Source organism: Micromys minutus (genome assembly GCF_963924665.1).
Source record: "Micromys minutus genome assembly, chromosome: X".
Taxonomy (NCBI): Eukaryota; Metazoa; Chordata; class Mammalia; order Rodentia; family Muridae; genus Micromys; species Micromys minutus.
Window position 1 is genome coordinate 13,771,760 of NC_137970.1, and position 25,246 is coordinate 13,797,005.

A 25,246-nucleotide genomic window follows, 5' to 3' on the forward strand; every position below is an offset into this window, starting at 1 on the left:
ACCTAAGCAAGAAAACCAAGAGAAGAAAGACACATGGGCACAATTATACCTCTAAAACCAAAAAAAAAAAAAAAAAAAAAAAAAAAAAAGCATTTTGCTGCATACAGGAAACTCATCTCAGAGACAAAGACAGACAATATCTCAGAGTAAAAGGTAAAAAAACCTTCCAAGTAAACGACCCCAAGAGACAAGCTGGAATAGCCATTCTAATATCAAATACAGTAGATTTTCAACCAAAAGTCATCAAAAAAGATAAGGAAGGACACTTTTTACTCATTACAGGGAAAATATATCAGTAGGAACTCTCAATCCTTAACATATAAGCTCCAAATGCAAGAGCAACCATAATCATTAAAAAAAAAAAAAAAAAAAAAACTACTAAAGCTCCAAAAATACGTTGCACCTTACAAAATAATAGTGGGAGACCTCAATAGCCCACTCTCACCAATGGACAGATCATGGAAACAGAAACTGAACAAGGAGGCAGTGAACCTAGCAGAGGTTATGAACCAATTGGAACTAATACATATCTACAGAACATTTCATCCTAAAACAAAAGAATACATCTTCTTCTCAGAACCTCATGGCACCTTCTCCAAAACTGACCATATAATCAGTCACAAAACAAGCCTCAATACATATAAGAAGATTGAAATTCTCCCATGCATTCTATCAGATAACCATGGTCTAGGGCTGGTCTTTAATAACAACAATGACAACAAAAAGCCCATATACACATGGAAACTAAACAATGCTCTATTAAACGATAGCATGGTCAAAGAAGAAATAAAAAAAGAAAATAAGGATTTTATAGAATTTAATGAAAATGAAATCACGACATACCCAATCCTATGGGATGCAATGAAAGCAGGACTGAGAGGAAAACTCATAGCTCTGAGTGCTTCCAAAAAGAAAATGCAGAGAGCATACACTAGCAACTTGACGGCACAGTTGAAAGCTCTAGAACAAAAGAAAGTAGATACACCAAAGAGGAGTATACAGCAAGAAATAATCAAACTCAGAGCAGAAATTGACCAAATAGAAACAAAAACAACAATTTAAAGAATCAACAAAACCAAGAACTGGTTCTTTGAGGAAATTAAAGAGATTGATTAAACCCTTAGGCAGACTAAATAGAGGGTAAAGAAAGAGTATTCAAATTAAAAAACTTAGACAGGAAAGTGGAGACATAACAACTGAAACTGAGGAAAGTCAAGAAAATCATCAGATCCTACTACAAAAGCCTATACTCAACAAAGCTGCAAAATCTGGAGGAAATGGACGAATTCCTACACAGATACCAGACGCTAAAGTTAAACCAAGACCAGGTAAACCGTCTAAATAATCCTATAACACCTAAAGAAATAGGAGCAGTCATAAAAAGCCCCCCCCCCCCAAAAAAAAACCCAGGTTGGGTTCAGTGCAGAATTCTATCAGACATTTATTGATGACATAATACCAATACTCTCCAAACTATTCCACAAAATAGAGTCAGATGGAACACTACCTAGGCCACAATAATCTTCTTTCCTAAGCCACACAAAGACCCTACAAGGAAAGAGAACTTGAGACCAATTTCCCTTATGAATATTGATGCAAAAATACTCAACAAAATCCTTGCAAACAGAATCCAAGAAAACATCAAAACGATCATTCACCATGATCAAGTAGGCTTCATCCCAGGGATGCAGGGATGGTTGAATATACAGAAATTTATCAATGTGATTATATGATCTACCATATAAACAAACTCAAAGAACAAAGTCACATGGTCATCTCACTAGATGCTGAGAAAGCATTTGACAAAATTCAACACCACTTCATGTTAAAAGTCTTGGAAAGAACAGGAATCCAAGGCCCATACATATACATAATAAAAGCAATATACAGCAAACCAACAGCCAACATCAAACTTGACGGTGGGAAACTTGAAGCAATCCCACTAAAATCCGGGACTTGACAAGGCTGCCCACTCTCCCCATACCTATTCAACATAGTACTGGAAGTCCTGGCCAGAGCAATTAGACAGCAAAAGGAAATCAAAGGGATACAAATTGGAAAGAAAGAAGTAAAAACATCACTGTTTGCAGAAGACATGATAGTGTACTTAAGTGACCCCACAAATTCCACCAGAGAACTTCTACAGCTGATAAACAATTTCAGCAAAGTGACTGGATATAAAATTAATTCACACAAATCAGTAGCCTTCCTATATTCAAAGGACAAACATGTGGAGAAAGAAATTAGGGCAAAGATACCCTTCACAATAGTCACAAACAATATGAAATACCTTGGTGTGACACTAACTAAGCAAGTGAAGGACATGGATGACAAGAACTTCAAATTTCTGAAGAAGGAAATTGAGGAAGATCTCAGAAAAATAGAAAGATCTCCTATGCTCATGGATTGGAAGGATTAACATTGTAAAAATGGCCATCTTACCAAAAGCAATCTACAGATTCAATGCAATCGACATCAAAATTCCAACCCAATTCTTCATAGAGTTGGAAAGAGCGATGTGCAATTTCATTTGGAATAACAAAAGACCTAGAATAGCGAAATCCATCCTCAACAACAAGAAAACATCTCTAGTAATCATAATCCCTGACCTCAAGCTATATTACAAGGCAATTGTGTTAAAAACTGCATGGTACTGGAAGAGATAGGCACGTGGATCAATGAAATAGAACAGACAATCCAGAAATGAGCCCTCACGTATATGGTCACCTGATTTTTGACAAGGGAGCTGTAAACATTCAGTGGAAAAAGAACAGCCTCTTCAACAAATGGTGTTGGTCCAACTGGCCCTCAGCATGCAGAAGAATGAAAATAGACCCTTTCTTATCTCCTTGTACAAAGCTCAAGGGCAAGTGGATCAAAGATCTCCACATTAAACAAGGTACACTGAAACTATTAGAAGAGAAAGTAGGGAAAACCTTAGAACACATAGGCACAGGGGAAATTTTCTGAACAGAACACCAATAGCTAGTGCTCTAAGGACAAATATTGACATATGGGACTCAATGAGATTTCAAAGTTTCTGTAAGGCTAAGGACACTGTCAAGAAAACACAATGGCAGCCAACCTATTGGGAAAGATCTTTACCAACCCCGCATCTGATAGAGGCCTATTATCCAAGGTATACAAAGAACTCAAGAAGCTAGACACCAGAGAATCAAAAAATCCTATTAAAAAATGTGGTGCAGAGCTAAACAGAAAGTTCTCAATTGAGGAATATTGAATGGCTGAGAAACATCTAAGGAAGTGCTCCACATCATTAGTCATCAGGGAAATGGAAACCCAAACAACCCTGAGATTCCACCTCACACCAGTCAGATTGGCTCAGATCAAACATTCAGATGACAGCAGATGCTGGCGAGGATGTGGAGAAAGAGGAACACTTCTCCACTGTTGGTGGGGTTGCAAGCTGGTACAACCACTCTGGAAATCAGTCTGGCAGTTCCTCAGAAAATTGGACATAGTACTACCTGAAGCCCGAGTTATTCCACTTCTGGGCATATACCCCAGAGATGCTCCAACATATAACAAAGACACATGCACCACAATGTTTATAGCAGCCCTATTTATAATAGCCAGAAGCTGAAAGAACCCAGATGTCCTTCAGTAGATGAATGGATACAAAAATTGTGGTATATTTATACAATGGAGTACTACTCAGCTATCAGAATCAATGACTTTATGAAATTCTTAAGAAAATGAATAGAGAATATCATCTTGAGTGAGGTAACCCATTCATACAAGAACATACATATTATGCAGTCACTGATAACTGGATACTAACCCCAGAAAGCTCTGAACACCCTAGAAACAACTCAGACTATATGAAGTTCAAGAAAAACAAAGGCCAAACATAAATGAAAAATCATTATGCTTCATCTTTACACACCACGAAAACTTTGACTATTTCCAGGTTACATCTTGTTTTACATGTACTTTATGCTCATTATAACTAATAAGATTTTAAGGCATACTATCAAACCTTTAAAAAAAATCAAGTACTGACAAAATGTATTCATATACTGTTATGCAAAACTGCTTTTAAAATCTGTATATTTATCTGTTTTTTTCTAAAATAAAGTTGTTCAATTAAAAAAAAAAAGAATGTGACAAAATGTAGGCACAAAGCCAGCATACATAATTCTCAGGGCATACTGTCTCTACAGTTCATACATCCACTAGATTAATAAATACTATAACCTTGACAAGGAGAACTCATAGAAATTCCCCTGACAGGAATATTATTTCCTAAAAGGAAAAAAAAACATGTATCTAAAACAAATACATCATGTGAAGATTTGATTAATCCAGTAAAGAGGTAGGTAGTAATATAATTTTCTGGTCCTATTTAATAATACATTACCAGTGCTTTGAGTTAAAGTCTAAAAGTGTATCTGTAATCAGTACATGAACCGGCACTATATACATTAGTGTAGCTTTATCAGAAGGCCTCCAGGAAACAAAACAAAACCAACAGAAAATTGGGTACTGTAGCTTGAGATTGTAATCCTTGAATGTTGAAACACAGAGGCAGGAGAATTGTGGAGAGTTCTGGGTCAGACTGGACTAAAAAGTAATACCCTGTCTCCAACAAAAACTTCCAGAAATTTAAAAAAATGAAACAGCAAAAAAACACAAATAGATTATTTTCTCACAGTAACTTTATGGCTAAGTTTAGAAACTGCAAAAATGCTAAATCTAAGCACAGTTATGTGAGGTCACAATTAGTTAGGCTATGATTTTCAGGCTAAGATGGTTCTAAAGTCTCTGGGCTTTTCGCATTGCCCCTGAACAATATCAAAGTTGTCAACTTTGAGATGAAGACAGACTAATAGCTGGGGTAAAACTTGGAAGTTTTCCAAAAACCCAAGTCTAGAAGACCTAAGAATATAATGATTCAAACTTTTATTTCAGCAGTATGTTATCTTGAGAATGAATCCAAGGAAAGGAAATATAACAAAAACAATATTAAGCCTTTAATTTAAATATTTAAAATTATACTATAAGTGAGCACAACTATTTTGGAAAGCAGGGAGGAGGTCACTCAATCAAAAATGAAAAGAGAACTTCTGGATGATCCATCAATCCCTACTCCTGATTACATACCCTGAGGAAATAAGATCCCATAAGGTTATATTTGCTCACCCTGGCTTAACGAAGTACTATTGAAAAGAGCCAACGGAAAGAGAGGCAGGGGCTACAACAGAAATGTTTGCTCACTGATGAATATACATACCTATGAATATATGCATACAAAGGAATGCTATTCAGCTATAAAACTATTAAATCCTGTCATTTGTAACAACAGATGAAACGTTAGGTAGTTATATCAAATGATGAAACCCTTCACTCAAAGAAAAGTACCAGATAATCTCATTCATATGCAAGACAGTAGGCTGTGGAGAATAATGGGGTGTGACAGTGAGGGTGAGTGGGGACTGATGTGTCAAAGGATGAGCAATAAGTTGTAATCAGATAGGACTAGTAAATTCTGGCATGCTGTTACACAGCACAGCAATTATGGATAATGATAATCTATGCTTCCTAAAATAAAAGAGATTGTGTTGAATCATTTGATTATTGTGTCTGGTACCAGCAGAAGTCAGACGAGGGAGTTGGATCACCTGGGACTGCAATCAAGATAGGTTATAAGACAAGATTGGGATACTTGGAACCAAACCTAGGTCGAGTGTTCTTAACCACTCTGGGTGGTCATTTGAAGAAGCTCTGATAGTTAAAATGACAAAGATGACATTAGAGAGAGGATATAAAGAGTCAAATGGAAAGAGAGACAGGCTAATTGTTTGTGGATATATAGAGCTAAGTCATGAAAAGGGAGAGAAGATGTAGCATTGGTTGAGTTTGGGAAAAGGCTAGCGATTAGAGAGCTGGTTTCTGTGCATTTAAAGTGAAAACATTCTACCCAGTAGTGCTAATTCAGCAGGCAGGTTACCAAGGGAGGCATTTGCATCTGACTCTCAGTCAGGATTTCTGAAAACATGATCCATAGCAACTGACAGAATCCTTGGCTTATGGCTAGACCAAAGAGACATTGCAAGTTTCTATCCTTAGACTGTTTCAGAGCCTTGGATCACCAGAGTGGCCTACTGGAGAAGTAGAAACTATACAGAAGAGGGTAATTTTCGATGCAGCCATAATATATCAGACAGCTCCTAATAAACATCCATATCCAGTAACTCACATGGGTTCACCCTCCTGCCTCCTTCTAAAAACCTTACACATAAACATATTTTAAAAACACATATTCTCACTATGTCACCATTTCCATGTATTTTACACATTCGAAAGATCTTGTGCATGTGTAGGCATGTGAGTAAGCATATAAAACCCTGAGATGGATGAAATAACTGAAATGTGTAAGCCTAGCTCATGGAAAGGACTACATACATATACACACAAAAGCCTCTCCTCTAAATCATCCTCCTAATTTGTCTCCAAGAACGTAGAAATTGAAGCTACTACATTTACATTAAGTCATAAAATGCAGTCAATTCTGAAAACAAGCAACATAAGGTGTGTGTGTGTGTGTGTGTGTGTGTGTGTGTGTGTGTGTGTCCAGAAGCTACAGAATGTGTATGGGTAGTACAGAGCTCTAGAATATGACCTGGCCATACACATGGATTTATCAAGTCACCAAAGTTCAAAAATTGTATTATAAAGCTAAACCTATGTATCCTAGTCTATTCTTCTTTCACACAAATGTAGTAGAAATGACATGATGGGAGGGAATTATTAATTACGATTTCCAACAAACACCTCTAAACTAATTTAAGTACCTCACACTAGCCAGCCTCTACTTGTCCACCCAATGCACGTGTGTAAGAACAATTGTAACTGTGTCCTGGCTAATGCTTATTAAACTCTCCAGTAACATAAATTCTTTATTTCCTCCTGTCCAGCTTAGTGTAAACCTTCATTCACTCTTTCTGAAACCTAAATCATTCATTTTCCTCAAAGACTACGTAGATCTTGCAATATTTGTTTCCAGATGAAACTACCTTCCTTTCCCACAGTTGTACATGCCATGACTCAAGTTATCATCTCTATTCAGATGACTACTTTCAAATACCACAGGTTAAGACAGAAAAGCTCAATTGGGAGGCATGCCAAGAATGAAGTTGGGGGAGATAGAAGAGGGAAAGGCACTAGGCCGACAGAAGCATCATTAAGCTGGTTACCACTATAGGATAACGCATGCTATTCATGCCTACTGGGGATCCACAGAGATTCATCTAGACTAGATCCTAGTTATCCATTTGAAGGATACAATTTGAGGCTTTGCCTATTAACTGCCAGCTCCTGTGGTTTTAAACTGCTCCAATGACTGTTATCTTCCACACACCACCCAGCAGTGCCCAAGCTACATTCTCTAGCACAGGTAAAAGCCCTAAGAAAGAAAAGAAAACACCGTAATGTGTGTAAGGGTACGTGCTCAGAGCAAGGCATTGGCCATCTGCACTGAATCTTTTACCACAGCTGCAAGGATATGTGGCTCAGGGTATCCAAGAATCTGCCATGCTTCCCATTTTATCTCTCCAGTCTATATATTAATCCCCAACTGTACACAGAGTGCTCATAATCCCTAGGGTACATTTACTTAGATGTCTCACAAACAACGCCGGCTAAAAACAGCCATACTAGGAGAGAAGCCTGAAGCACATCGATAGATTTAAAGTCTGTGATATCTGATGATGGCAGCAGCAAACAATTTTCTGAGCTGTGCTGTGCTTTTGTCAAAGGATGGGGCTAGAATGGCCCAAAGGATGGGGCTAGAATGGCCCCGACCAAGCTCTAACTGCCCAAGCATCAGTATTTTTTTGAAACATGTCATCATCAATCGGTTGTACAGCCTCCGTGTAAAATAAAAGGTGGTTCTTACAGTTATTTGCTGCCATCTCCAAATCCTGGGGCAAGTCATCCCTGTGATTGTCGAAGGCCCTGCTGCTTACTAATTCTGGGCTATCTGCTGTCAGGTCACTCACATAAATAGGGAGCACGGTGAATATTCAGGTTTCAATAGTTTTCCCTTCAACAATATAATAAAACCAAATTATATCTAATTATACATTTATTTTAGTATTTCCGGTCAACATTCTTCTACTGAACTGGATACATTTGTCATTTCCTTCATGAATAGATAAAGAGCATATATTCAGGTAATATGATTTTACCATTTTATAAAAAGTGCCTTTTAAACACTTTGCAACATGGGAAAAAATGACCATAGAATCACACAGAATCACACAGAAGGCAGATATTGTTGACAAGTACACTTTCGAAGTAAAAGCCTGCCCTAGAATTTTCTTCTTGACTTGTACAGATGAATCCAGAGTGCCAACAGGATACTCATATTTACTATTTTTATGGATTTTGCTAACTTTATGCTTCTGTTTGTTTTGTGGGGGACAGATTTTTTGAGACAGTCTTACATAACTCACACTGGCCTCAAACTCACTATGTAGCTACAGATAGTCAAAGTCCTTATCCTCTTGCCTCCGACTCCCAAGTGCTGGGATTACATTCACTACCATACATTTAATACTGTTAAATGATTTCCTATGACTGGTAGAAAGAGGTAAGCATTTGACTTTAGGATGTTGGTGTTTTTCTAATTGTAGGCAAAGTTTACATAGAATAGAGTCATTAGGTGAAAGCCAGCAGAAAATGTGGTCTGTCATTTTTATTCATTGGTAGATCAGTTAATACATTTGAATTTCAAACTACTAAAAATTCCATGGCATACGGGAGAACATTTCTGATTTTAAAAATATTCAATAAATAGATCTAGATACAAGTTTAACATAAATAAGCATATCTTTTCTAATTTGTCAATGTTATATGTAATAATACAAACATGTTTTAAGTATCTTAGAAATGTTTTCCTAAAAATATACATATTCATGACCAAATGAGCTAGAATTACTCATAACAAATATTTACGATTATAAAAAGCCTAAATTTATGTTGAAAGAAAAGGAATCATTGTTCTATTGAATTATAATAAAATATTCTAGTCTGTTATTTTGATCACTATTTCTGAGGTTTTTAGAAAACCAAAGATCAAATATTCAGTGTATTTTTCAAAGATAATTTCCAAGTAATACAATAAAGTAAGAATGAATTGGTAGACTTAACACACACACTTTTTCTCTGGAACCACAAGAAGCTTCTTTAAAGTTATGTGAATGAAATTTTACTAGGAACCTCAAGATAATAAGGCTTATTAATTTTTATGACAGTTTCACACCATAAGTCAGGATGACCTGGGCTTCTGGATTCCAGACTGGCCTTGAAATTGTGGCAATTCTCCTGCTTCATTCAGCCTCCTAAGTGCTAGAAAGATTTCTTAAGGGCAGAAAAGATAATGTGTCTGCCCTAAAGTACAGTGATTTGCTGCTCTGGAATAGGAAAATGGAAGAATGGTAAATGACAAATTGGAGCATTCTAGAAAACCATAAATGTTATATAGAAAAGAAATCTAAACAGGAGCACAAATAGACACTAAAATTTTGCCAAACATGTGTTAATGTCTGTCTGTCTCTCTTCTTTGTGTGTGTGTGTGTGTGTGTGTGTGTGTGTGTGTGTACACAAAAGAATGAACAGTTATTTGTGGTACCACAGGTTAACCAAGAATGTCTGAGGACTTCCCCTTCCCAAGCAACAGTTAACTGCCAGTATTTCCTCAGGGAGGGGGAGGATATTTCATCAACTGCCTATGAACTACCTATAACTCAGAGAGCGGTCAGGCCTCTTGCTCCCTCCATGAGGAGATGGTGATGGCCTAATCTTGTATGGGCCTTATATCACAGCTGCTAAGAGTTCAAAATCGCAATACTGTCTTTTATTGGGTTCATTAGTAAGACAGTCAAAAGACACATTTGGTTGTTTTATCAAACAAAACAAAACAAAACAAAACTTAAAACTGATTTTCTTTCTGTGAAAATGACAGTTTTGGGGGTAGTAATCTGCTCTTATCACAAAGTGCTAAAAACATTATATTGCTTTTTCAAGGCATGAAATTAAAAATTCATGTTATCTCTCATGGTTAAACTTGTCTAAGATTTCCAAAGAAACCTTGAAAAGAAAACATTTGTTCTTTCAACTTGTAAGAAGCAATGCTAGGGAAATCAACTTTGCTACATCAATACCGAAAGTCAAAGCAAAAGAGGTGCTCAGCCTTATCTACATTAATTTTAATAGAGGAAACCATGTGAACATAAGTATGGTTAGGATTTTAATGTGCAGGTTCTCCATCTACAATTCAAGCAACTGTAGACTGAAACGTTAGGAAAATGTGCTTGTACTGAAGAAGTATAATTGTTTATCAACCTTCCCTAAACAATCAAGAAAAACCACTGTTTCCGTTCCATTTACACTGTGTTGTTTCTAAGTGACCCATAGTTGGCATGCATTTCAGGGAAGAGCCGAGTGTAGTGGTACCTGCCTGCAGTTCCAGATACTTAAGAAGCAGACATAAGAGAACCACTTGAGCTCCCAAATGTGACATCAGCCTAGGCAATATAGCAAATCACTGTTCAAATGAGATACTGAGAATAAATATAGGGAAATGCTGTATAAGTAAATGTAATACTACTCTATGTCATGAACTTAAACATGAATCAGATCTTCATATCTACAAGGGTCCAGGAACCAATATTGAATACTGGGGACAGTAGTATTTTCATTTACAAGTTCTAGGTTGTACTGGAAATTTCTGGAGCCCTACTTTTGATTATCAGGATCCTGTTGGTACTGTCCCTCATAATATTAGGCAATAAAATTACGGTGTTACCAGTTGTTATTTCTGTAAATTAAAAAAAGACTTTTAAATCTTCCTTCTTACAATTTGTTAGGTATCTTATAACAATAATTTTTAAATAAGGATGCATATTACACTTTTTATGTACTTTATTAACACATACACACCTACAAATTACTACATGTGTCTTTGAAATGCACTTAGTCATTATTAGTTATTTTTTAAATCCTTTTAGAATGAGGCAGAAATTCTAAAAATTCAAAAGGGAAACCACCTATATGTTTTATTTTGTGTGTTATTGTTTAATCTGTTTTACAGTGCAGTCATTATTCCTCTCCCGGACTGCCCTCTGACTATTCCTCACTGGTGTCTTGACTGTCTGTCTCCTCCTACTCTGTCACCAAGTGTTGTCCCTACCCCCAACACCACCCCATGAGACCTCCCCACTCCCTAGGGCTCCAAGTCTCTGGAGGTTTAGGTGCATCTTCTCTCACTGAGGCCAGACCAGGCAGTCCTCTGCTATATATGTGTCAGGGGACTCGGACCAGCGGGTGCCTGCTGCCTGCTTGGTGACTCAGTGTCTGAGAGAACTCAGGGGTCCAGGTTAGTTGAGACTGCTGGTCTTTCCATGAGGTCACTCTTCTCAGCGTCTTCCAGCTTTTCCCTTTACTTTTGGTTTCACCATCATTGTTCAGTGCTCCAGGAAGGCTTCTGACCCTTGAACCTCAGGCCAACATTGTGCCACTCATGGTGTCCCCACCCCACTGCCATCATCTTCTAACCTGAGACCTAATCTCCAAGGATGACTTTCCTACCACAATCCATGTCTCCATCTACCCTTCTCCAGTTAGCAGCATCCACTGGGAATCCAATGAGCCTGGGAGGCTGAAGCCAAATTCCTGGCCTCCCAAGGCCTTGTGGGCTCACAGACTATCAGCACAGCTTCTCTGCCCTCTACTTCAGCCAAATCTTCCCACCCCACCAGGGTCGACAGTGCTTACACCTCACTATCCCTCCCACCGAGATCACTGCCCACATGGCGCCCATTAGACATTTCCCCTAAAAATCAAGTTTCCCATATTAACCACAGCTTCGAACCCCACCGTCACCCTCCTGGGTGGTTCACGGCCACCTTTAGCTTAACACGAACAAACAAAAGGAGTCAGGACCACTAGCTTCAGTTTAAATGCTTTAATAGCATGCTTGACTAGCTTTCCCAGCTAGTTGCACACTGGGGCTAGTCGAGGCTGAAGGTGTGGTGGGCCTCCAGACTCTTGAGACCCAGGCATCATCAGTCCTCATCAGGCTCTGATGACTCGAGCACGGATGCGGTGCCGTCCCTGAAGAGTTGGTAGAGTTGGTCGTTGTTCTGTACCACGCGACACACATGCTCTGGGGCTATGCGCTTCCTTCCGCTGGTGTGAGCCTCCTCGCCAGCTAGTTCAAGGATGTTGGACGTCAGGTACTCGAGTACACCCGCGAGGAATACAGGTGCAGACAAGCTCAGGCGCCTAGAATAGTTCCCCTCTCGTAGTAAGCGGTCTACACGGCTAACGGGAAACTGAAGCTCTGCTCTCCTTGACCGGGACATGTTCTGTCTTCGTCTTTTCCCAGCCATGGTGCCTGTTCGTGATGGTTCTAGCTCAGCTGCACCTTTCTGCTGGCCTGAGTCTCTCCAAATAACCAGCCTTCTTACCCACGCATGCATTTATCCTTGAGAGGACATTGTTACAACATACATTATGATGTCACTGATAGCCACTGAACTCTGAGGTTCAGTGCAGAAATGCCCATATTAGGAAATATCTCACCTTACTGGATATATCCTTTATATCCTTTCTCATTTTCACGTATTTGAGGGCATGTTTGCACATGCTCATTTGTGGACACACAAATAAAGGCCTGAAGTTGATATATAGACACACCCTTGATCACTCTTCTATCGTATTTACTGAGATGAGATTCCTCAATCTGAGCCAGAGCTAACCAATATAGATATTTTTACCAGCCACCTTGTTCTGGAAAGTCTGCCTTAGCCTCCCACAACTAGAATTACAGGCAGGCCACCAAGCCCACCTGGTTATAGCCTCATCTTAACAAGATCTATGTGTGCATAGTTTCTTCTTGATATGATTTTTTCTAGATTTCAGAATCTAATATGATAGGTAATGGTTATCACAGCACAAGACTATAAATATATTAAAACTACTGAGTTTTTCTATGAATTAGACTGAATTTAAAGAAGGAAGGAAGGAAGGAAGGAAGGAAGGAAGGAAGGAAGGAAAAGAAAATGACTTTTCAATTATCATGTAGCTGGCTCCCATGATTCCTAGTCAAGCAAAAGATGACAGTTTCCAACTTGGAAGCAGTGCTATGCAATAAGGAAGTCTAAACTCTTTTCACATGGAAAAGAAGTGAGAGTCCAAAATCAGGTCAGTAAGTCAGTCTTCAATGATGTAAAGCTCCCACACATTTGTACGCCCCTCAGCTGGTCCACACTAGAGGAAGTGAACTTCTCCTTTTGAGCTCTGGCCAAAATACAGACTTTAAAACTACTCTCACCCCCCAAAAAGTGTTACTATTTTAACTCACTGGGATTTTAGGTTAGCAAATGGAGTATAGACGCAGAACAAATGAACATATTAACTGATTTTACCTGAATAAAACTTGTTTTGCTTCTCAGTTTGAACCCTAAATGTAAGCAGATTTTTTTTAAACAACAACAACAACAACAAAAGCATGTATACGTACCTCTTCCAGTAGTGATGTGCTGTTCCAAGACAGTTATATACAGTTGTAGGGTCAGTTGTGGAGCAGAACCTAGGAAAGCCTGTATCACTGATGCCCTACTGAATGCAGAACGGTGGGTAAAGAGCTTGCCTTCTGCCTGGCCGACCTCTTTCTCGACCTCTTCTGAAAGGCCATTTTTTGGCATCTGTCGTTTCTTAGTGATGCTCACATAAGGTTCTTCATTCTGATTGGACTGACAGTAGATGCAAAAGACTTCACAACACCTAGAAACAAATCAGTGAGTCAGAGACAATAATGACTGTCAGAATGCTGTCCTTTCTCCCAGTCATCCTGCTTTTACCTAGCCTAATCCCCAAACCCATGCCTGGCTATTATAAATCTCTCCAACTCATTCACTCTCGGAATCAGTTCTAGGGCGTTGGTTTTCTGCACGCCCTCCAGTCAACCAGTAAGACTTGAGAATCAAGCAAACGTGACACTGAAAGCTATTAAAGCTAAGAAATATTGAGAATGGGAGTTCTCCACACTCTGGAGGCCCTCCAAATGGCTTGGTTTTCTTCCTGAAACACTAACTGTGCAACTGTAGGTAAAGCACTTACCTGAACTTTCCCCCTCAATCAGAAAATAGAGAAAATACCTTGTCATCCTGCTGTGAAAGAGGACTAGCAGGGTGTAATGCCGTTGTGTGTAAACGTTCCACAGTTCCACATAAAACCAATGCCATAAACCACCCTAGTTTAATGTGTGTGTGTGTGTGTATGTGTGTGTGTGTGTGTGTGTGCAGGCTCAGCACTCTCTAGAGTCAAGAGTTCAAGGCCAGCGTGGGCTACATAGTAAGCTGGGCCGGAGGCTGAAGTGGGGAATATGAAGATAAATAAAGTTGGATAAGTGTACAGCACAGAATTGCTTGTCATTTAGAATTTCGCTGGAAGACCACAACTTATTACCTATTTCTTGGCTCTAATAAGCCCATGTGGGCCACAGCTAAATGCCAACTTGCCCAGGGTTTGGCAAATACCTTATTTAAGGAATCCCAAACCGGTTCTAGGACAGATCCTTCATTAGTGACCAACATTTTCTTCTTTAGATAGATACTGACAGAAAGAGAAAGTACTGATGCCTATGATTTACTTGAAGCAGACACAAATTCATACATACATACATACGTACATACATACATACATACATACATACATACATACATACAGAGAGATAAATGGGAAAGAGGAAGACAGAGGTTGAGCTGTTGCATGGAAAGATGGAAAGACACAAGAAACAAAATGACAGTTGTAGAAATTAGTTTGTGGGTCCTTGGGTGTGTAAATCAGAAAGATTTTCTTCTGTGTGTTTGAAAAGTTATAAAATGAAGTGCTGGGGAAAACATTTTCCCTAAGTGCAAGAAAAATGATCACAGCCTTGGGTTTTAACACTGGCAGACTTTTATGCCCTGAAACAGACACTTCCATAACAATCGTACAATGCGGTTCAATTTTATGGCTTCATCAGGTTTATTGAATGTTGTTAAGTTTATAATATCACCTGGAGGAGTCTATGACAAACTCGGTATATTTGTAATTTGAAATAATACAGCCTTTGATGCACAACAGGAAATATAAGAACCTTTCTGGTGAGCACAAAGTGGACAGAATTCATAATATATGCCTTTGTTCGTTTGTTTTTGGGGGGTGTGGTTTGTGTGTGAGAGAAATCTGTCTACTCCTTTGTAACAAATATGCAATAAAATATGTTTTAATGTATTACATCAAGACATGGTAGCATAGTAGTCTACTCTGTTCAAAAGAAAATGATAATATTTAAGTTTAGTTCATGAATTCAAGCCCATCTCCTCCAAAATGTAACCCTTTAGCTGACTACTGAACACCCCTCAATACTGTTGGACCACTGAAAGAATCAAAGTATAGAAGAAAGAATAAAATGGTCATAGTATTTATTCTCAAAGAGGTGATAGTAGCAAATGTACTTTACTAAGAGATCTTGAAGACTCCAACTACATTCATTCAGAGGGATTCACTATCTTGATGGGGTAATGGGGGCACAGAATAAGTATAATAAGTAACAAAACATTATTTATGCTGTACTTTTGGTTCACATGATAGTTTCTGATATGCCAGCTCATAAAGAAATCTTACCAAAAGAATTAAACCAGCATCATTTGTAATAGCAAAATAATGGGATTATTTTAGAGGTCCTCAAAATGAAAGGGCATTTAAACATATCATATCCACTCACTTAAATACTATGGAGTTATCAAACTGATCGCTTAGAAAAGCACAAGGCTTTGGGGATGGTGCAATGGCCTGGTGGGTAAAGGTGCTGCTTGCTGCCAAGCCTGAACACTTGAGTTTAACACCTAGGTCTCTCTCACATGGTGAAAACAGAGGACTGACTCTCCCAACTTGTCCTCTGACCTCCACACAAACACCAAGACATGTATGCGTACATGCACAGAAACACACAATCAATCAGTCAATCAAAATTTTAAAAATTAAATTAAAATACTGGGCTTAATAACAGTCTGCTTTGCATGTGTTAGGGTCTAGGCTTAATACCCAATACATTTAACTACTTAAAATAAAAATAAATAAACAATTATTATACTTTATAAAGTAGTTTATGATATTTGATAAGAAAAGCAAATTATAGGAGAAAACTTTATACATATAAATGTATAAAAACTCTACATACATGCATACATACACATATACAACAGTAGAATGACAGAATGGAATTATACTGATGCAAAATGCCAACTGTTAAATGAAATGACAGTTGTATATCCAAGTTATTAAACAACTAGTCTCTTAGTTAGACTTGATGGGGATGACTATATTTGGGCATTAGCAAACCGTTGAAATCCAAGCTCATTTTCCCTGATAGTTTACGATCATAACTATATATATATATATATATATATATATGCAAGTATATACAACAAAATCATTAAGAATTATTCTCTTTAGGCAAATGAAAGGTTTTATTTTCTTCACTGTGGAAATATTTTCAGGTTCTGTTATTTTAACAATTATTCTTTACTTGTGGTATAAAGTCAACCTTTTTAAAACGTTTAAGGACCAAAATAAACAACCAAAAAGGTAGAGCACACTAAAAGCTGATAAATGGAGGAAATAAGAGTTTGCAGGATGATGTGATTCTATTGATGCTTGGGAGGACTACGTAAAACAGAGCTTATCTGAAACTTCAGAGATCAACCATCCAAATGAAAACCGTTTCTAGGAAACAAACCAAAACAAAACAAAACTAATGGCACAGGTAGCCCTGAAGGTGGAGCTTCTCACAATCCACTGCTTTTCTTAAGTGATACTTGAGTGGCTCTTTTTTCCCCTTTCACACAGGATCTCTCTGTGTAGCCCCTGGCTGGCCTAGACCTCACTATGTAGACCACACTATCTTTAAAGTCACTGAGATCTACCTGGCTCTGTCTTCTAAGCTCCAAGATTAAAGGTGTGTGCCACCACACCTGGAATGTCTTAATATAGCTTCCTACTTCATATCATAAATTTGTCAACCATTCCAAGGCCTTTTCCTACTAGTACTTAAGACAATTAAGAAACAAACTACTATGGATCTCTAGACATTCTGCCAAGACTTATTCAATTATTCAAATTTTGTTTATTTTCACTGTTGAGTCTATGCATGAACTACTTGACTAAAATCACACAAGGTAAGAGCTACATGTGGAGCTCAGTGGTGGAGAACCATCATCTTTCATAAAAATTAGTAATGGTACTTCTTCAGTATTAAGTACTCCATGGCTCAGGAAGTTTCTGTGTAATGTATATACAAGTATTTTAGGTTCTACAGGCCTCTGATCAACTCTGCCTCTGCATTTCTAAAAGGAATAGTCAATGAAGGAATGACTATAGTTATGTTCCAATCAAGCTTTATTTATAGAAACAAATGGTGGTATGATTTACCCAGTGGAACATAGACCCCATGATGATCCCTGCTGAAGAGAATTAGTAATTTAACTCAACTGGTTTTTCACTTGGTTCCATCCTCAAGAATACTATAACTCAATTATCAACCATAACAGCAGTTTGTTCCATAGCTGAAACCAGACATATTGATGACAGCACAAATGATTTCAGATACCAAGGGCCCTAATGAAAATACCTTTTCCAGGGGCTGGAGAGATGGCTCAGCAGTTAGGAGTACTGACTGATCTTTCAGAGGACCCTAGTTCAATTCCCAGCACGCACATGGCAGCTCACAGCTGTCTGTAACTCCAAGATACATACATGAAGGCAAAAACATACCAATGTGTATAAAGTAAAATAAATAAATAAATTTTTTAAAAAAGAAAATTCTTTTTTCAAAGAAATACTATGATTTCCAATCAGCCACCTTATGTTCATGTAAGGCACATGCTCTGAGAAGCTGTACTAGATAACTATGCTGGTTAAATAGAAAATATTGGGAAACCTTTGACAAGTCACTTGCTTAATCTCCTGGATTATAGAAATAAGATCAAGCCAGTTAGCTCACAGGGCTCTACTCTAGATGGAGTTAAATAATGTGTGTACATTGCCTTACAAATGTGGGCTATTATTATTTTAAATTATTTTAAAGTGCCCTATAGAGAAAGACTACTGTGCACTACTTTGCAATATTCTCTAACAATTTTAGACTGTTTTAACCTACATTTTATATACCTAGTTTTTTTAACCTCTCATTTTGTTTGCTGGATTGTGCTAGTAATAAAAATAAGGGGATTTCTTGAAGTTATCATTCATTGATATTTATTTCTCTCAATTTATGAAAAGTTAACATAACTGGAACAATAATAGGAAACGAGGTTAAAAAAATAATTTCTCTTTAGTTTTTCCAGAATATCTGTGTAATTTACAGTAAGTTCGTTCCTTCAAATTAGAAACAAAGATAATTCAAGACACTGCAAATTTCATATTTAACCCCAGGCCTATGTAGAAAGAACTAAAGAAACTATAGCTATACTTTTAGACATAAGACTAAAATTATAGTAAATAAATGTAATAAGGGGTTCTACTCATGCCTCCCTGAAAGAAAGAAGGCACAGAAGTGAGTTAACAGTTTTGGCTCACAATCATTGCTGAAAGGTATCCATTTTCCAATACTGGGGATCTGACACAGGGCTTCAAGCTTGTTTAGGCAAGCATTATATGCAATAAACTGTTGCATATCACTTTAACTGGGTCATCATATCTCGTATGAACTCAAAAACTGCATCTACCTGAAAGTGATAGTTTGGCTAATTTGAATAGAAGTGAACTGCCCCACCCCCCGAAACAACCTCAAACTATAACTAAAAACCATTGCTAAGGAATAAAAGTGAGAAGCATTGTGAGTCTCTTGTTTGGGGGATAATTTGATCTTTCTGAAAAGCTGATGATTTAAGAGTTCAAATTAGAACCAGTCAGAAGGAAGAAATTCCACCAGGGTTCTTTTAAAGTCCAATTAAAAAAAAAAAAAACAAATTCTTTTCACTTTCATTTGAAAGCTAAGAGTTTTGGAATTACATTTTATGTGTGTTAAGTTCAAAGACCATGGGTCCAGTACTTTCTTGACATAAATTTAAAAAAAAATTTCAAAACCTCCTGTGATAACTGAAGGATACAAAAGAGTTTATAATAAAGGATAAAACTGTATAGGTTTATGTTTAAGAGAAAAAGCTACACTCCCAGTGTGCCACTGGGTAATACTGTCCTTAACATCTGAGTACGTTTCCTTGCACTCTAGTTTGGAGTTGCTGTGCCATTTTTTAATATGTGTAATATTCTATTCACTTTCTCTTGAGTGACTCTGAGCCTTAAGAGACACTTTTAAATGACAGGGAAGAGAGAGGAGTCTTACTTACCTGGTTATTTTGGTTGTTTAATGTTGCCCACAAATGATGGAGCATTTAAAACTTTAAAGATGGAACTGCTGATAAAATGTACTACTGCACACCCCACTTTCTTTTATGGCACACAGAGAACATCATGAACCTAATTGCATTTTGAAAGAAAGCAAGCCCTGGGAACAGGTTCCAGATCCTCATTTGCCCGGTGCATAAAATGTGGACAGGAACTGAGGGAGCCTTGTAGCCAATGGTGGAACACTGCTTTAGACCCAACCTCCAGCACCCAAATAATAAACATACAAACGAATGCATCCACTTCATGGAAAGGTGTCAGTTGGCTAAGGCATGTAGCTATGAAGCAAACCACAAGCAACTTTTGAGAATTCTCAGTTCCCCAAGTCACCCCACCCAAATATGCCCACAGGTGACATTAATGACAAGTGCCTTGTCAAACCTCACTTACTGAGCAGAACCATTCAGCTCAGTTAAGGACAAGGGTTCTCTACCAGCTAATTAATTATAAGGCTTCGTAAGTAGCCCTCAGCCCCCCCCCCCTTTTTTTTTCCTCATTCCCCATGACTGTTGGGGCTTCGAAGCAGTTTCTTCTCACTACATGTCAGCATGTTTCTTGTCCTTTCTAGAATTCCCTGGCTCTTCAAGAATGGGAAACCTGTTTACCAAGTTTGCCACAACTGTTGAACTGTAAGTCAATACAGTTAAGTTAGAAAGGTTGTGTTTAAAATGGCATGCAAAGTTTTAATATTGTGAGTGGTTTTTTAAACCTGAACATGAACTTTTACTTCTGCTTTTCCTATGGTAAGGTAAAGGATATGAAAACAATACATTTCCATTCCCTTCATGATCTGAGATTAAGGTTGTCTGTTCGTGTTTATGAAGATTAATTCCCAGGGTACCAGGACCTACATGCTGTCCACAGCACCACAAATAGCAATAACAACAAAAATACATTTTTTCCAGAAATGGCATTAATAGTTTTTCTTAAACACAAAGCATGTTCCTGTCTTCAAGGCACCCTGGGTACCAGCTTTCATGACTATGTTTAAAATTGTGCACAATCAGAAGACATCTCTAGACAACTTTCATCACACCAAGAGAAAAGTGAAGTTCATGGACTGCTAGACTTCAGTAGACGAATTAAGTACATTTTCACAAAGCACTTAGAATAGTGCCTGGTACACATGCTTGATAAACTAAATTAAATAACTCCCAAGGGCTCTGACTTGAACTGCACTTAGTAACTTCCAAACGCTTGTACCAGGGCCACACAAGCCAATCTTACGGGAGTCCACTTGACCACAAGGAAAGACACATATTTTAAGGAGAACGAAAAAAAAAAAGAGAGAGAGAGAGGCCAAACTAAAGTAAACAGTGGTAATTGTGTATGAGGACTCCCGAAAGCAGGGGCATCTCAGTTTCAGCGACACACTAGGATCCAGTTTCATTTCCAAGATTGGAATGGCAAGGCTTGGCAAGGCAGGGCGAGTGAAGCCCTGGTTCGAGCCCCTTGTCAGTCTCTTTCAAACAAGGGCCCCTCATCCAGCTGAGACAGTAGAGGTGGGGACACCCGGGGCCCTGGGGCCTAACGGTCGCCTGTGGGTTAGGAACGCACCTGTACAGGGGCCCGAGCTGGAGCAGGTGCATAAGCAGCGCCAGTGGGCGATCGCGGCTGAGGTCGCGGTGGACAAAGAGGAGCGTGAACTGCACCAGGGCGCAGGGCATCAGCGAGAAGAACAGCGTCAGCGCCTGCCACATACGGTCCCCTCCCGAGCGGTAGGTGCTGCTTAGGTAGAGCGCCGCCGTCGTCTCGGCCACGAACAGGAACAGGGACGCTAACACCGAGGCCGGGAATTTCATCTCCGCGCCTCGGGGACTCGCACCGCGGGTGGTGGTGGCGGCGACGGGTGGTGGCGGCAGTGGCGGTTGCCCGAGCTGCTACCAGCATGCCCAGCCCCGATCGGCCCTCGCGCAGCACAGCCCGCTGAGGGCACGCGGGCCCCGGCGCGCGCTGTAGCCCGGCCCGGGGGCAACTGAAACACTGGGGGGTGGGGTGGGGCGGGCAAGCGTGGCCCCGCTCGGACACGCCCACGCGCGCCGTGCGCAGCCGCCTGGGCGCCCCACACGGCTCTCGGGCGTCTCTCCCGGGACTGTTCCGGGCAGGCCCCGAACCCGCAGCTTCTGAAGGCTCGGGCGTCCCCCCTCCCCCCGCCCCGCTGGGGCAAAGTCCCCTAGGAAGTCGAGCGGGCCCGCCTTCAGCCTCTGGGTCCTAGAGTCCGCGTGTTCTGGGCCGAGTTGGGAGCCCTATGGCAGTCAGTTCAATACACAGCAAGCAGTAGACAGTAGAATTGGGGGTGAGGGAGTGTGAGCTCTGTATCCTCTGTCTGTTTTCTGGGCGGAAGAAAAGCCTGATAAAAAGTTCAGAGCCACTGAGATGCTTTTCAAGGAGCAAATGTATTGTCATGCTCTCCACATACTGGGAACTATGGTTCACTTTTCTCTGAAACTCTTGAACGCCTTCTTTGTCTTTCTAGTACAGACTGGGAAGGAGCATCAGAGGGGTTGTGGGAGCCAAAGTTTTCTCTACCAGATAAAACTGCATATAGGATATATTGCTGTATCACTGTGACTGACTCAAAACAGGTCAAAGACCAGAGCCTAATCAGGAAACAGTTTTCTAGCCCAACGCATACCTCTCTCTGTTGGTGTGCCAACCCTACAACTAACATACTTTTTTTCATTCACTGTTTATTTAAAGGAGTTAATACAATATATTCTGAATCTTTCCCCTATCCCACTCCTCCCAGATCCTACTCACCTTCCTACCCACCAAACATCATGCTCTGTCCCAAAACAACAACAAAACACCTAAAAGGGCAAATGGTAAGACAATATATATATATATAAACATATATATGTATATATAAAATACATACATATATATATATATATATATATATATATATATATATATATATATATATATATTAACACCAACAAAACGAAACAAAAAGTGCAGACGAAAACAAACACAGAGTCCCTTTTGACTTGGCCCACTACTCCTACCTGATAAACTCACTGAAACTCAATTGGAATAAAACAACAACAACAAACAGGATCCCCACTTCCCCACCTCTAAGCATGTCTCAAGCCTTCTTTGTTTGGAGTCAGACTTTGTGTCCACTTCCTCATCTCACTGCTGGGGTTTTGTCTGGGTGTAACCTATGCGGGTCCTGGGTACATTCACTAAACATTTGACAACCTTTTGGACATCCATCTGAAATCACCCCCCACCCCCGCACCCCACCCCCGCACCCCACCCCCAACAACACACACCCTCACACCTTCTGAGGTCATTTTCCATGAAGAAGTTGGGTGATTTTAATTTTCAGGCATCTTGGGCGTTTTTCTACTTTGGAAAACTGATAGAAATACAAATAAAACCTGAAGATTCCTAAGATACCGAGACAAGAATACTCCTAAAGGGAGAGGATGAGAGCTGTGCTGTTGTACTTGGTTGGCAGAATGTCATCGGGAAATCTATTTATAAGGATTGAGGGGAGAATTCAGCCAAGGACTGAGACGTACCAGGCCCTTTCTCCAAAAGGATTATGAAGGCCTATTTATAAAACCCAGCAGGCCAGCATGTCCTGGATCCAGATATACACAGTCACAAACAAAAACGACAGCAGTACTCCACAGAGTATTTGTGTAATATTTTATTTAACACCATCATTAGCTTTAAAGGAAAATTAACAGTGAAGCTAAGAATTATCAATTAGAACACAGAAATCATTTAGCATCTGACTTTAAGGCAAAGGATGATCACAGGTTTTACATTATTAAGTGGACCGTGTGAAGCAGGAAGGCAGTAAGCCAGAGACATCACTTGCAACACGATAAAGTCCAGTTTGTGGCAGATTATTTCCCACAGTACAGAACGACCACAGAAAGCACACTGGAAAGATCACAGGGTTTTGGCGAGATTGTAACAGTGGGTAAAAAAATAATAAGGTGCATCACTAAGTTTCTGAGTCTGTTTTGCTTCTGAAGAGCTTTCATTACATCATGCAGTAGACCGTTACCAACCCCCTCTGTGAAACCGAAGCAAATTCAACCGACAACTGTCCTTCCTGTACTTGGAACGACAGAGAACAGGAGCTAAATGCTGATGAGCATTTAGAAGTTGATTCTTTCTGGTCATGGTCTGCACATTGCTTTATCCCAAAGACTGTGTCTTTCTGAATTGTCATTTGCCATTTCATCCTTGAGAAGAACATATACAATCATAGCTTAGTTTCCCTGCCCAACACTTGAGTATATTTTCATTAAAAAGAAAAAAAAATCAATGTCATATATTGTAATATACTTCCTCATCAGGACCAAAACTCAGTTTTTAAAAAAAAAATTCACATATATTAATAGACTGAGAGAAGGTGATGTTTGGGTATAATCATATTAATTATTATGTCAGAATACTTGATAATTTGGTTTTATTAGAAAATACCATTGTAAGATATGTTCTAATATAGTAAAATGCTTAGCAAAATATTCCGCACTAAGTTTAGAAGTAGCTGCTACAGGTATATTTTTTTAAACAGTGCAAAGTACACCTAAGGAAACAGAATAATTAGCAAAAAGTTAAAGAACTTGATTTTTGGCCAAAAAAGGCATTCTTACAACGCCTCTCAACTGGTGTGTGAGTATCTCAAAATTCTTGCTAGCTATAACAGATATCATGTTGAATTTGATGTTACTAAAAATTAAAAGGATTTTAAAAGTACTAATAATATTTCCTATTATTTAGTTTATCTTTTATAATTTTTTGTTTTACTTATAATTCTGTGGAAAAAAAATACAGCAAATAGCACAACTTTATCAACAGTACTCATTTACTGAGTAGTCTTCAAAATTCAATAGTTCATTAAACGATGGTGCTTGGTTATTCTTAGGTACAATTAAGTGTAAGCGGTTATACTATAATGTTAATGTCAGTTTACTAAAAGATTATGGAATTGCACGTGTTTGCTGCTTGTGAAATATACCATTAGGAAGATGAGCATTTTAACCCAATAATAATACAATTATATTTTATAAGTAGTGTAAAGTGTGCAGAAATGAAAACCTTTTTGGTAAAGTAGATTCTATTCTCTCTAGCACATAATGCTTGACCATTCCCCACCGACATATGGCTTTTCAACATGTTTCACTGAAGTCTGCAAAATACATTTTAAAAGCTCTGTTTAGTTTCATTACATCCAAGAGACTAAAATTCAGACCCACCTTCTTCAAAAAGCTCCCCAAGAAGTTTCCAGCTAGAGAAGCTCTTATGTTATTAGAGACTGGATTGTCCTTTCCCAGATTCTGAGACTACACTATTGCACTAAGAGTGCTCCACTTTTACTTACAGAACACCTACATAATACATTTATACTGAACTTTCAAGAGCAAAAGGTGTCTACTGTTGCTACAGTCTTCAGAAGACACCTCTACTAAAATACTAAAGTCCTAATAGATGGAGACAAGACTGATTATTTGAATCAATCTGCTTATTTGAATATATCCACATATAAGCATTACTACATTCAACTTGAAGCAAATTCAGTGGCATAATTTATTTTACTGATAATTTCCACTTACACGGAGATATTAAAACATCAGGGGATGGTATCAGACATCCCATTAAAATATGTTGTAATAAGGACTGTTGCAAAGACAGTAGACACGTATAGAATTTGTGTCTTCTTTTACCTGATTGCTAATTTTTAACTACTTCACACATGATACGAGATTATACATTGAGGAATACAGAATACACAAAA

The 25,246-nt window shown here is 38.8% G+C and overlaps 1 protein-coding gene across 2 annotated transcripts in view; it reads right to left on the minus strand.

Annotated features, from left to right (window-relative positions):
* XK (X-linked Kx blood group antigen, Kell and VPS13A binding protein) overlaps positions 1 to 22,896 on the minus strand; it is a 39,774-nt gene extending 16,878 nt beyond the window's left edge. The window contains exons 1-2 of one of the 2 annotated variants that reach the window (XM_080910005.1): positions 22,769 to 22,896; positions 13,550 to 13,812 (exon numbers count right to left, since the gene is read on the minus strand). In XM_080910005.1, the coding sequence (XP_080766131.1) occupies positions 13,550 to 13,812; positions 22,769 to 22,788 (283 nt within the window). In that variant the 5' untranslated portion in view covers positions 22,789 to 22,896. Of the gene's footprint in view, positions 1 to 13,549; positions 13,813 to 21,039; positions 21,914 to 22,768 lie in introns of those variants that run through there. The other variant, XM_080910004.1, reaches the window with a different exon arrangement.
* Between the last annotated feature and the right edge of the window lie 2,350 nt (positions 22,897 to 25,246).